The sequence below is a fragment of the Calypte anna genome, chromosome 1 (genome assembly GCF_003957555.1).
Source record: "Calypte anna isolate BGI_N300 chromosome 1, bCalAnn1_v1.p, whole genome shotgun sequence".
Classification (NCBI taxonomy): domain Eukaryota; kingdom Metazoa; phylum Chordata; class Aves; order Apodiformes; family Trochilidae; genus Calypte; species Calypte anna.
In genome coordinates, this window is record NC_044244.1 from 29,129,431 (window position 1) to 29,143,597 (window position 14,167).

At 36.8% G+C, this 14,167-nt stretch overlaps 1 protein-coding gene across 2 annotated transcripts in view; it reads left to right on the plus strand.

Annotated features, from left to right (window-relative positions):
- PPHLN1 (periphilin 1) overlaps window positions 1-14,167 on the plus strand; it is a 63,011-nt gene that overhangs the window by 31,782 nt on the left and 17,062 nt on the right. For both annotated transcript variants that reach the window (XM_030456825.1, XM_030456832.1), the window contains exon 9: window positions 1,163-1,303. In XM_030456825.1, coding sequence (XP_030312685.1) covers window positions 1,163-1,303 — 141 coding nt within the window. The remainder of the gene's footprint in view (window positions 1-1,162; window positions 1,304-14,167) is intronic.

Below are 14,167 nucleotides of genomic sequence, written 5' to 3' on the forward strand. Positions count from 1 at the left end.
TGCACTCTGAGATGATTTATTGACTAAGGAAGTGAGCGACAGGAATGCTTGTGAAAGATGTGAGGCATCTCTTTCCAAGTCCTAGAAGAAGAGATACTTCTCATCTTGATTAGTTAGTAAGCTGTCACATAGGAATTGTAACAGTTTTTAACTTTGTCCATTTTATGTTACATAATAGTAGTTGTTCACAGCCTTTAGTCCCGCTCAGACATTCCATGATTCACTGCAGTAACAAGATTTGAGATGCAGTCTTAATGGTTTATATTGCTTCTAACTTTTGAGCTGATGCTCATAGGATCATTTAAGCTTTTTTTAAAAAAAATTATTATTGTTTTCTTTTTCATGTCACTTAAATCTTAAGATTCTCTAACTCTTTATTTTGGATAGCAGAAAATATTTTTATTCATCTCATTCCGTTCTCAAACCTTATTTTAAAAAAAATCATCACTGCATTCTACAAGTCTGTTCCATAAATTTGATTAAATATGCTGCAGTAATTTCTTCTCTTTTTACATCCTCTGTATAGACTCCCTATAATGGAAGTCTGTTTTCTTTGGGGCAGTAATACTATTTCAATTTCTGATTTAGAGGAAAGTTTACTCAATGTTGGGACTTCAGTAAGATTTCTCATCAGGAAACCTCTAAGAGTCTCTCTGCTTTTGCTATACAGTGGGGATCTCTGTTCCTTTAATATTAAGTCTGTGATCCTGAATGCTGCAAGAGTTCTTCCTGGCAGCATTTTGATTTTGTTGATGCATGTTTACTTTGATTTTGTTACTTTTATTCTTTCCTGGAAATTAATGCCACTTACATTGTGGGGTTTTTTTGCTAGCTGGTGTTATAAATATCACATGTGAAGTTCATTCTCATCAGAAGGGCACATAAAGGCTATTGAATGTTATTGTCTTTGAGCAGTTAAGACTGAGCCACAGGTTTTTTCTGATGTCATGTTTTCTACATGTTTAAAATCTGTATTTCTATATGTTAGATTGTAGCAATAATACTTCAGTAATTGTCTTGATATGCAGACTGGATGAATGCATATCTGCATATCTGTATATCTGGATGAATGTCTGTATTTGGGTCTTTATTTTTGCTCTCATACTTGGAGGTTTTAATTATATTCTCCAAACAGTGACTTTTTATTTTTAATTTTTTCAAGACTGGATCTTCAGCTCCATTGTACATTGAACAAACAGAGGAAACAGAAACAAACGTAGCAGATGGTATGGAGCTATATGATGATGGCCAGGTTCTTGACCGCTCAAAAGCAATTGCAACTAAGACAAAGGAGATAGAACAGGTGAGTCTTTGTCAGATACAGTACCTGTGTAATTGTTTCATCTGCTAGAAATGTGTTCATTTTTTTTCCCTCCATTTTGGAGAATAATAAGCTCGTTTCTTGAGGTGTTGTGATGATAGAATGCCCATCTGTGTAAAAATGGGTAAAAAATCTGTGGCATTTATCTGTGTGTGGAAATTAATGGTAGTTTTCTGTAACTTGCTTGCAACACCTGCTATTCTGCAAGCAACAAAAGTGACTGTTTCTTTGGCTCATAATAACATCTTTAAAAAAATATGTTTCTGGTCTTATTCAAGATAAGCTTATTCTGGGTCTTCATTTGCCATCTTGATTCTAGTGGCTTTTGTTCTCGTGTTTTTTAGTGCCTGTCAGCCCATTTCCTTTTCTGTTGTACTTTTGTTTCTTTTTTTCTGAATACTTGAAAAACAACTCTTTAGTTAAGTATTTTTGTGTCTTTTTTTTTTTTTTTTTAATGTTGACTTTGCATAATCATGTTCTGGGTGAGCATGACTTTGCATGTGTAACAGAGTCTGGCTGGGATGGAGTTAGCCAGAGCATGCTGTAACTATAAGGAACATGATGCAGGTTGTTTATCTCTGTGTGTCTCAATCACCAGGTCACGTGTGTCTTAAGTCAGCTACTACCAAAGACATAAATTTTGGACTATTGAAAAATTGTGAACTGGAAAAAAAATACTAGGAGCAAATTTTTTTTAAATAGCAATAAAGATTTAACCTGGTGCTGATGGTGTGTTATTTTTTCCCATTAAGTTCTACCCCACAGTCTAAAGGATGGGGTTTTAGTAAAGGCAAATGAGAACTTGGGCATAAAAATCAAGTGTTGTTTTCAATATGATCTAATACTATTGTATTTGGTAGAGTTTGCACTTATCTCTAAGGAAATCTAGATTGTGTTCTGTAAACCAGAATACTTTTAGGAAGTTAACTTAGAAAAGCCTGAGGAATTGGATTTCATAGAACCAGTTTCTCCTGTTGTTGATTTGAATATTGAAGCTGGCAGCTTCTGCAGAATTAAAATAAGAATGATACTGGAAACATCTTCAATGCATTTTATGCCACTGATCAAGTTTTCTAATTTTTTATAAAATTAAGTTGAATTACTATGAATTTGTTGAGAGCTAGACTTGAGCAAGTTATGTATTTAATCGTTTAGACTTAAGACTGTAAAATGACCTATGTGTCCAGAAGATTTATTATGATAGTCCTGATGATTTTCCTAATTGTGAAATACTGTGACTCTTCCTACTGTATATGGAAGCAGTCTCTCTGTAGAAATTTGTACACTATTCAGTTCACTTGGATTTGTCAGTATCTAAAGGAAAAATGGTTTATTTCTGTGTGGTTTGAATTCTCTGCCTTTGACAAGGAATGGGAGTGGGAATGGAATACAAAGTAAATTTGCAGTCCTGTGGTGAGCTGCTTGCTCAAAGCTCTTTGTATGAACTTCTCAATACAATTTATAATGGTTTAACTGCTGTTTAATTTAAAGTATGTTTCTGGGGTTTGCACAGTAAAATTAGTCCTTAACATGCAAATGTAATACTACTGCTAGTCATGCTATATTGTTTATATATATGTAAAATTTAAATCTTAAAAGTGAACTGTAGGCTATAATAGGCTTCAGGAACAGAAAGACTGACTTGATAATGAAGTATAGAATACACCTATAAAAAAGCTTTATATAATCTGTTTCTGATTATTTGCCTTGAAGACTTAACAGCAGAAAAGTTTTTTGTTCTATGTAGTTTTTTCCAGTAAAGGCAATTACAATAGCTTCCAAATACTTATTTTTAATGTATTGTTTCTGGAACGCAATTTTTTTTGAAGGATTACTGAAATAAAATACTTTTTGCAAAGCATTATGCTGCAAAAGTGGTGAAGCTGTAATCCTTCTGCAAAGCAGGATTCCCAAAAGATTGGTTTTCAGTCTTCACTGGCCAGCTGTTAAAGTACTTAAAGTAAATAAATAAATCAGATTGGATGGAAATAACTTCTTTTGCCAGTGTTTAAGAATTGCTGAGGGTCCAGTAGTGTTTGAGAAAGCAAAGCCTGACCCATCAGACCTCTTCTGCTTCTGTCTCCCAGGTTTTTCTGCTTTGTCTTGAAGCACCAGACCTAATGATGTTTGCTTTTCCGTTCGTAATTATTCTCGTCCTGAGTCTGTTATTCTTGCTGGTTGAAAATCCTGATAAAGCCCTCTTTGCTTTTGTCCTCTCTGAACTCATCTACGTTCAAAGCTCCAACCAGGAAAAAAAGCAAGCTTTTCAAATACATACTTTTACTGCTTAGTATGATACTGTTTCAGGTAAGCCCTGAGGCAAAAAAACCTGTGATGATGGAATGTGTACAGTGTGTGACTATGAGCAAACCCATTGCTGTAGAGCAGAGAAACAGGCAGCCTGATGCCCTGGGTGGGAGAGCAAGGGCAGCAGCTTGTGCTGTAGTCTGTTATTTCTCTTAAGAAAACACAATAAAAAAAAAGTCCCTTAAGCAAATGAATGAAATATTCATACACGTGTTCTCTTTGAATAAGTCTATCTCAATTTCTTAGCTATTGCTCATATTACTGTCTTGTTCCCTTTGCCTTTCCTCTAAATTACAATAACACAGTTGCCAAATTCAGACTTTTAAATGGAACGTGATTGTCGGTGATCGCTCTGGGTCATCTATTATTTATTTGATGGGGGACTTACTGCCACCATTCATGTAAAATCACATGTTTTGAAGAAAAATAAGATTGTTTACTGACTATGACAGTACAAAAATCGTCAACATCTATTTGCAGTTTACAATCTAGTAACTCTTTTAAGAGTGTGCCATGGTCTGCAAGTATTAACTGAAGCTGACATAGAGAATAGAAGTTGTGCTCATGCATGAAGGCTCAGGAGAACCCAGATAGTGTTTGAAGAGAGTCACAAATTATCTGTGTGATGCCCAGACTAGGGAACTACAAAGCATATGCTTGATTTGATATCTGCAAATATTACTTCAGATGGAAGAACATGGTTGAAGATGCACAGGCACTTGGGAACATTTCTGTACTGGTACCACAGATACTGGAAGTCACTGGTCTTGTCTTTGGAATGGCAAGCATAGTGACATTATCATAGAAACATCCAGGGTGGATGGGACCTCACCTGGACCAGTCTTCTCTTGAGCCTTAGATCAGCTCACCCAGGGATCTGTCAAGTTCTGAATATTTCCACTGAGGGAGACTCCACTGTTCCTCCTGACAGCCTACGTCAGTCTTGCATTGCTCTTTTTCTGAGCTCAGCTGCCATCAGTCCTGCATGCTGTTCTCCAGAGCATGCTTCCTTTCCACTAAGGACACAGTTTCTGCTCCCTGCTCCTCTAGGCAGTTTCCTGTCCCCATCCTTGAACTGCTGAGTTCTAACTACTTGCTGTGGTTCTCTGCTTCTGGCTGGTTTCACTTGGAGGGACCAAGGGGCCTGCCCCACCTGGAATGGGCTTGGCTGCACTCAGGGAAGAATGGAGTTCTCAGGACCTCAGGGCTTTGACATCTTGTGCTTGGTAGATCAGGATCTTCCCTGGCACTTCCATGTGGGAGGTACTGGGAAAACTGATCTTTTTTTGTCCTGGTTGGAAGCCCATTAAATAGGTATTTAAAAAATGGGTGTAGGTATTTGAGAATAATGCAGCAGAGAATTTTCAGTTGGCATGTCAAGATCTATGAATATTCAGAGGTTGCTGATGTAACAATTTTATGCACTTTTTAAATACTTTTGCATTTAATGTGCAGGATATATTATTGTTTTGGATTTGTTTAGTTTCTGTTTTTACATAGTTAAGGATCAGCTTATGCTTTTAGCACCTAATATGCTGAGGTGTGGGGTTTTTTCGGAAGTGATGACAAATATGTCCCTGGTGTTAAATTCACAGTTGGAGTAATTCAGTGTCGGTGTTACACAAAAGGCTATCTCTTTGTTGTTCCTTATGAGTGTGAGTAGCAGGGATTCTTGAAATGTCTTATCTTGTCTAGACATCAGGTCTGCAAGACTGTATTAATTAGTCCAATATTATGTGTCCAGTTTCTTAAATGTTACATAGGCAAGTTGAAGTGACGTATTACCTCTGAAAATATATTATTTTCTGAAGACAAACTTTGCCAAGTGAGCCAAGGACTTTTCTTTATTTTGGCAAAAAAGCAGACTTAGATTTCTGAGTGAGATTTGACACTCAGACCTGAGTGTGTCTTTTAGCACAGAGCTCTGGCATCTAAGAAGGAAGCATAGGAATTAGTGCACTCATAAACACATTTTTTCATAGTGGAATTGCTGGCTGACTGGATGTTTTCAGTTCAACAATATTTTTAAATGTCCAGCAGAATACTTCCAGGTTTTCAGATATTTGTATTAATTCCTTGTTTACTTGACTTTTAAATTATTATTACTCGTTAATAGCTCTCTCTAGTTCTAATAGTTACCCTTATTGGACAGCCCTCTTGCTGAGAAAGATTTTTCACAAGTTTGCATTTGAAACTTCATAGATATGGTGCATAAAATAATGGAATTATCTTTGCATTTAACATTTTCAAATGGAATTCTGTTCTCTGGAGATGCTCTGAGAGAAGACTGCTCATGAAGTGAAACTTTATATTGTGAGGATTTAGGAAAGTTTTGGGTTTAGTATCAGATCATAACCATAAAAAGCATACAAGCATTTCTGTCATGATAAAATAGTTAAAATTTCTGTAATGTATGGAAGTATACTGTATGCCTTCTTCCTCACCCTGCTCTGTGTCCAATGCTTGTTTTGTTTTGCTACAAACAAAACTGTTTTACAGTGCTTCAACAGTGTAAAGGTGAAAGGATGTAAACATGAGGTAGTTTCCACATCTTGGCTAGGAATAAACTAATGAGAAACTGTGGTAGGTATATAAGAAAAGTTCTGTAAAGTCTGGTTATGTTAGACTAAGCATTTAAGTTTTAACAGTTTCAGTAAAAAAATAAATGGATGAATTTGACTAATGGGAATTCAGGAAGGAATGAAGGAGGCTCTCAAAGCTTACCTTGTATATACCTTTTCTTTTTACTTCAGCTGAGCCAGTGAAATGGGTTACCATTTCCTTAGATTAGCTTCTTGGTCTGTGCTGTTGCTCAGTTCAGACAAAATTATCTAGGTTAGAAAATATCTTCTAATTAAATATGAGTTAAGAGGTAGGTAAGTTAAGTGAAGCCGAGGGACCTGAACAGTTGTTGGAGAACACATTAAAGGATTATTTCTGATTATGAATGAGGTCAGACATGCTTTGTTTCTGACTAGAGTCAACCAAACAAGAGTAGCAGGCCAGATGAGAGTAAAAGATGGGGAAGCTCTAAATTTTGGTTCCCTCCCAGCTTTTCTGTTGCACTTCAAACCTTGTACTTGATACGAGGTGGTAAGGCCTTAATGGTGGACTCATCAGTCTAATTTGGATAGTAACATACAATGTATGCCTCCTCTGAGCTTGTTTTTATAATTATTATTATTTAAATGTAAGCTGTAATTGTTTTTTTCCCCTAATCAAGAAAGCATTTGTCTCAAGTTTTCGTATTATTTGGTATTTTGTCTGTAGTCTTCTCAGAAAAATTGATGATGATTCCTTTACTTAATGGTATCGTCTGCCTATGATCTTGTTTCATCCTTTTGTATTTTATTAGTGTCCTTCCATCAGTATTCATCTTCTTCTAGGTAAGGCAAGTAATTTATTACTTTTTACACATTCTTAGGTACTGTTTTCCACGTAAATTTGGACTTGCTGATTTTTCTACTCTTTTAATATTTATTCTAGGCCTCCTTAATTTTTACCATTGCAAAAATCAAGACAATTAAGTTATATTTATTTGCATCTTTGTAATTCACACTTGCCTTAAGTCTTTTTTTGCTGAGATCAGTTTTCTAAATCCAAGCTGTTTGTTAGAAATCTGCATTTTCATGTGTATTGGGACCTCAAAACAGAGAACATAACTTTTGGTCAGTATTCTCACCATATCATTGATTCACCTTACAAATACATTAACCTAAAGCAGAATTCTTTTAAGAGGATGTGAAAAATTAATTACTTTCCTTTTCTTGTGTTTGGATCACTGTGCTTCACAAGTTGCAGTCTTTCATGTTCCATTTTTTAGTTGTGTTCTCTTCATGGACACTAATGGGTTATTTGGGATGTACTGCAGTGTTCATAATTGCAAACTGCTGCATATGCAAAATCAGCATAACTCATTTTACTTCAGCACCTGAAGGTATAGTTTAATGAGGAAATGTATTGCTACATTTCAGCTTTTTGCCAGCAGCTTTTTTCATTGGAAAGCTGATAAAAAGTGTTATTTAATATGCACCACTTAGAGTGATACTTTTAAGAGAACACCATAAATGTACACGTGTGTACAGTACCAGTAGGTTATTTTCCCTATAAGAGAGGCTCAAATACCTTATGTAGAATTCACATTTAGCTGTCTGCCTTTATCCATCTATGGAAGATTTTGCACGTGGCATTTTTTTCCATATGTTTTATTTTCAACATTTTTGGCCTGTGCTGAGCATGTTATTTTGAAGGTGGTGACTGCCAGGGACTTGACTTGTTGACAAATCTAGTAATCGATACAGTTTTTGATGTAGTGGCACTTTGTTCATGTGACTGAGCAGGACTGCAGACTGCAAGATATCAGAGGACTCTTTGGTTGCAGTCCCTTAAAGGAGATTGTTTGCAGATGTTATCACTTCATGACAGCTCTCTAAAAGACTTAAACGAGAGTTATTAGTGGGGTACTTGATAAAATTGCTGGCCTTAGTTACACCAAAGAATATGTGAAAGAAGGTTGTACCTATTTCATTCAGTGCCCAGCTGTTCAAATCTGAAAGACAAGATCACTTTGATCAGATAAAGTGAAAATCTAAGGAGTTGTCCATTTAGTATTTTTTCAATCAACAGCTAGCAGTGATTGCTTGATTTAAAATTTCTTGTTCTGCCATGGGAAACCAGAAGAACTTAACAGGATGAAAGAAGTCTTGGAAAGTATAATATTGAGTAAACTAGGAAGAAGAAAGATTAGTTGCAAAAGATGATGAGTGTAAACAGTCTTAGAAAAGGTGTTAGGAAGAAAAGAAACTCTGTAAAAATGTGTGGGCCTTGATGTATAATTAGGAACTAATTATGAGAAATTGCCTACTGTGAAAACTGTCAGAAGTAAAGATGCTTAGAAGGATAAGCAGAATTGACAGTGGTGAATCTCCTGAGAAATCTGAAGGACTGAAATAAATGAATAGTCTGAACCTTGATAGAAGCAGTAGTTTCTGTAGGAGTGAGGGTTGTGGGGTTTTTTTGGTGGTGGTGGTGTTTTGTTGGTTTTAGTTTTAATAACTTGAGTTTAATTTGAAGGTTAGAGAGAACCTCCTGTCCAACTGTCTCCACTTTATTCTTACTTTAACACAAGGGCATTGGTGGACTTGAGAGGTGGTTTTAACAGTGTTGTTTGATCTTATTTTTAAATTGTTTTAAGAATGGAAGATAAAATTGTCTCTTAGTTAGCTCAGTTTCATCTTTTTAATGCTTTTCTTTCTTACAATCTGGTGTCACTTGAACAAGGCATCTTTTGAATTTTGGAGGAATAGTTCAGCATTGCTGCTGGGGAACTTTGTTGCTTCCAGGATTGAATGTGAATAGGATCAGTCCTATATCCCTAATCATTAGATCCAGAAATTTAAATTCCCTCAGAAACAGCCATAGCATCTATTCCATCCCAACACTGGTTTCACATCAGCTTTGGCAGTATTACTTAGGCAGTCTGAATGATCTTCTGAAAAATGTAGACATGAACAGGAATGGAAGGGGTACTTAAAACAAGGTGTTTGTGGGGCAAACAGGTAACAGCTTCATAAAGGAAAGGTTTCATAAAACAATGATGGGAAGGTGGAAACTGAGCAAACATGCAAACCCCTTGGGAAGTGGCAAGTGAAACATCACAGCAGGAAGGTCCATGACAGGAGGGACTTGATGATGAGCATGGAAGCTGGTTTCCATTTCTGCTGCACAGACAAGACCTTTCAGGCTTCAGGAGGTTTGAGTAGACAGCAACAGACAAATGTCACACTGACAACCTGTATGTAAGGAAAATCTGCTTAAGTGTGAATCTAAAATGTTTGCTTTTCCATGTGTCTTATCCAGACTGCAGGACTGATCTTAATATAACAGAATATTGTTGAATATTACAGTTTTGCTGGTGCATGGAGTTTAAACCTCAAATACATTTCTAATCAGATTTGTATACAACCCTGATTTGTGTATAAATAGAGGATCATGTGTGACCAAAGACTCTGATAATGTATTTGGCTTGTCCCCTGTTTTTTTAAGTTTCTATTTATTTTGGTATTCTGTATCTTAGTGCCTAACCTGATGTATTCTTTCTTCTGGAAGCTGTTTCACCGACCAGGTTAAACTCAATATGTTTTAAAGATGGGTAGGCCACACTTTTTAAAGTAGCTTGTTCCTTTCTGTGGACCTTATTGTCTTGACAGCCATTAATTGGATGGCCTTGGAAATGCAAAAAAATTATTTAAGAAGGTACAATTTAGAGAGAACTGTTCTATGGTTTCTGTTCAAATTATTTTGAGTGCATACTTATATAGGCTTGTATCTTAAAAGTTTAGTGTTGAAAGTGCTCATTTGCCCTGAACTTTAAACTATAGGGCAATCTTACAGGGTTTGTGTTTGGTTGGTTTGGGGCTTTTTTGTTGTTGGTTTGGGGTTTTTTGGCATGTTTTCTTTTTTCTCATTACTATTTTTAGAAAGTTAATTCCAAAAGGAATCAGAATTGGGAAGCTGGTTTCCTAAATGATATGGAAAAAATCTTTTCTTGCATAAGTTGCTTATGCCTGTGCTGTTGCTGTAAGTTAAGATTATAAAACCACAAGATTTTTGTCTTGAGGTGTAAATGACTAATATACATCATCATATATCATCTACCCCCAAGGATCAGTTTGACTCTTATTTGCACTAATGTTGTGAGTTTCAGGCCTCAGTGATTGTCTGGACATACACTGTTATGGATATCACAACTTGTAAGGGCACTCTTCACAAAATATGGCAGAAAACCAAGGGTCAGTATTCCCCACAAGTCAGAGGTTATAGTGTGCCTGCTTTACTTTGGTACTTTGACTTTGAAAGGATAATGGAGTCATCTTGACTTGTAAAATCACTGACGTTGAATGCTGACAAAACTAGTGGGTGATGCTGCTCACTGTTCTTTAGCTTCTAGTACTTCTTGAGGACTGTTTCTACATTAATTTTCTGAATTAATTCTGAATTTCTACTGAACTTTAATTGTTGCTCTGGATGACACTAACAGCCTTTAATAGATGGGTTTGATACTGTTTCTCCATGATTTAATTGGCTTGCTAGCCCCTCTCCTGCTCCCCAGATAGTTTAAATACTTGGCTTTATTACAACATGAAATGCTGTACTTCTGTGAGCTATGTCTGTACTTACTTGACCATAATTACTCCACACAACAGTTCACCACCTTAATATAGTAGATAATTTATATGTTAACCTCTTTGGTCACATGCCACCTAAGGAAAAAGCCTTCACATAAGCATTTTTAAAGACAAAATCGGAATAGATTAAGGGTATGCTGACACAACCTTTGTGATGATCATCATCAACTGGAAATTTGCCCATTTTACTACTTTTTTTTTTTAATTGGCTTCCTTGAGAACCTTATGTAATCACAGAGTATCTGTGCTGGGTATCTCTTGACTTTATTGTCAGGTTTCAGCTAAATTCAATTTAGACAGAAACCAAGATGATTAGTTGTTACAAGCTTTATGTATTCATAAATATAAATTCAGTGGAGAAAGACCATCAGCGCATTTCAGTGGACATCAGAAAGTTCCATTAAGCAAGTGGTACTGTTGTTTTCAAAAACAAAACAAAAGAAAAATCACTTGTACCATTGCAGACCTCAGGTGCACATGGCAAAGAGTTTGGTGACAACTGTAATTAAAAAAAATATGTCCATGTATTGTACTGTCCTCTGCACTGGCACATTAATCTTCTTGGGGAAGATCAGGAGAAAAGAACTAAAAGTTTGCAGATATTTTCTTGAACCAGTTACCTTATTCACAGTGTGTGCCTTCTGTCACAAGTGAATCCCTATGCTGTGCTGTGTGTCAGCCAGTGCCAAATCTGAACAATTGCTATATTGAAAGTACTGCCTCAGGCACTCAGAGTTATTTAATCATCAGGTGGAAATCTATAGAAAGTGATAGTCTTGAGTAGTTTTGGCATTGCATAGTAGCTTCTTTCTGGTTTTTGGTTTTGGTTTTTTTTTTTTTTGTCATAGAGAAGTTAAAACTTTTCAAAATATTTCTATTTAAATTATGTCTAAAGCTGTCATGACCAGAACTTTCTTGTTCCTTTAGGACACCTCACCATCTTCTATCTTCAGTAGCCTTGGTTCTACGTATTTTGGAGAATTTACTCACTTGGGAGCACTAGTGACCCTAGTAGTGACCCTCATAACAGCTTCTTCCATGTAGCTTGGTGAAGCTGAATTTTGATACAGTTGTGAACCAAGCTGGTATCCAGCTGCCACAAGCCCATGGCCCTTAAAGTTCTTTAGTACATCTTGATAGGAAACCCCAGAGCTTGTGGTAGTGAGATAGCTTAATTTTGTGAACTAAATGAACACTCTTTGACTTCAATAAGGTATTTGCACTTTTGGGAAAATTAAGATCAAAGAGTTTTGAAAGATTTGTGTATTTTATGCCTGTCAGATAATGTGATAAAGAACCAGTAGTGGTGCAATTATAGAGAAATGTTCCTGTACCAAGGCACAACTGGCTGTGAAGTAAAGCTGAATGTGCTTTTGAAAGCTTCTGCTGCTTGCTACTGAACAGGAAAGTTGCAACAAAGACTCTTGCAGTTTAGCATAAAGATGTCTCTATGTTCCTGTGGGGGACCTGTGGGCTGGATGCATCCTCCTTGAAACATGTAATTAGGTTTCTTCTGCTAGTGGGGCAGTCTCCTGCATAGCTCTCTCAGCAAGGGAGTGGAGAGTGTACCTTCAGCCTGTCTTGGCAGTGGCTGATGCAGCTCTCTATTACCAACAAAAATTCAGTTGGTTTTTTTCCCACATTGTTGAAAGGAGGGAAAGCAATGTAGGAAGGTATGTAAATACCAAGTTAGGAATCTCACTGTCAAAGTTCTTTCTTTATGGAGAGAAAATAACTGCACTGGGGGAGGTTTAGGTTGGATATTAGAAAGAAGTGCTTCAGTGAAAGGATTATTAAACACTGGAATAGGCTGCCCAGGGGTGATCACCATCTGTGAAGGTGTTTAAAAGATGTGTAGATGTGCAGTTCAGGAATATGGTTTAGCACTGGACTTGGTAGAATGAGGTTACTGGTTGGGCTTGATGATCTTAAAGGTCTTTTCCAATCAGAATGATTCTGTGAGAGACGTGGGCCATGCCAAAGGGAAGATGCAAGGAGGACTGCATGCTGGAGAGAATCCAGAAGGCAGGGGCAAAAGGATTCAAAAGGTTCTGAGGAAGAGGGGAGGTGGAACTATGTCCAGCTGAGGAATGAGGTGACCTCTGAATTGGAGGGTGGAGGAAATCTGGAAGAGATGAAAGCATTTGTGGTGATGGGAGAGATGGGGTTGGGAATTGGGAGTGTGGGAAGCAATGAACGAGGGTGGGACTGGACTTGCAGTTGAAAAAAGGTGACTTGTGCCAAGATCAGGAACTGCAGCCAAGAGGGTGGGGAAAGAAAGAGATGAGGAACAAGAGGAACATGGGTGGAGATGGGAATTAATTCCACAGAAGCTCTGAAGCCCATGGGCAAATGCAGTGGAGTTTCTCCCTGGCTCAAGGGTGGAGACGCTACATCATGCAAGAAAACTCGTTGCTATTTCTGGTGCCAGAAAGAAGTGGGGAGCAGTCAGGTACTTCCAGCTTGCTCTCTTCCCCTCTGGATGCCCTCAAGGCATCTGCAGGAAGCCTCAGTGGTAAGGCAGGAACAGCAGCGTTCCTGCATGAAGTATCTGAAGTTTTTTACTGAAGAATTTGATAAACATGTCAGTCACTGCTGATTGTTCTGTTGTCCCTTTGGTTCACTTTACTGTATTTCTCATCAACTGAAAATAAAAACAATCTGAATACCATTTTTAATGAAACTATTCAATCTGTTTACCCAAGCATAGCCATAATTCAAAAAAGATTTTATTAATTTTAAATACTTTGTTTTGCTTAGTTTTTCTCAGATTTACTATAAGGTGCAACTACAGCTCATGGTACAATTTCCCTTTTTCTTACATTGCTGTTGAAGGATGTTTTCTTGTAACCTTTGCTAAAATCAGAAGCAAAGATAAACTCTGAGATTTTGTTTCCTGTTTCACTGAGGTCAGTTAATGCTTTTTTTTTTTCTGCTTTGATTTTCTAGTAACAGGATACCAAAATGTTTCACTCTGAGCTCTGGAAAGTTCTCTTAACTCACTGTTGATTTGGTTTAGGCTATTGGTTTCTTGAGCCCATGTATAAGTGTTTTGTGCTTTTAATAACACAGTGAAATATTTAGTAGTACATACAACAGAATTACTGGTCTTGTTATTCTTGCAGTCTCTGTTTAGATCAAGAATTGCATCTGCATTCCAAATGTGACAATTATAATCTGCACACTAGTGAATATACAGTAAATTAGTTGTAATACTGAGCCATTAACATATCTAATCCAGATGTGATTAATCTAAAATTGTGAATTTATATGTGATTTTATAAGATGGGCTTAAAAAAAATTTGTTAAATTCAGTATACATTCTTGGTGGGTGGATTTTTGGCATCATTTG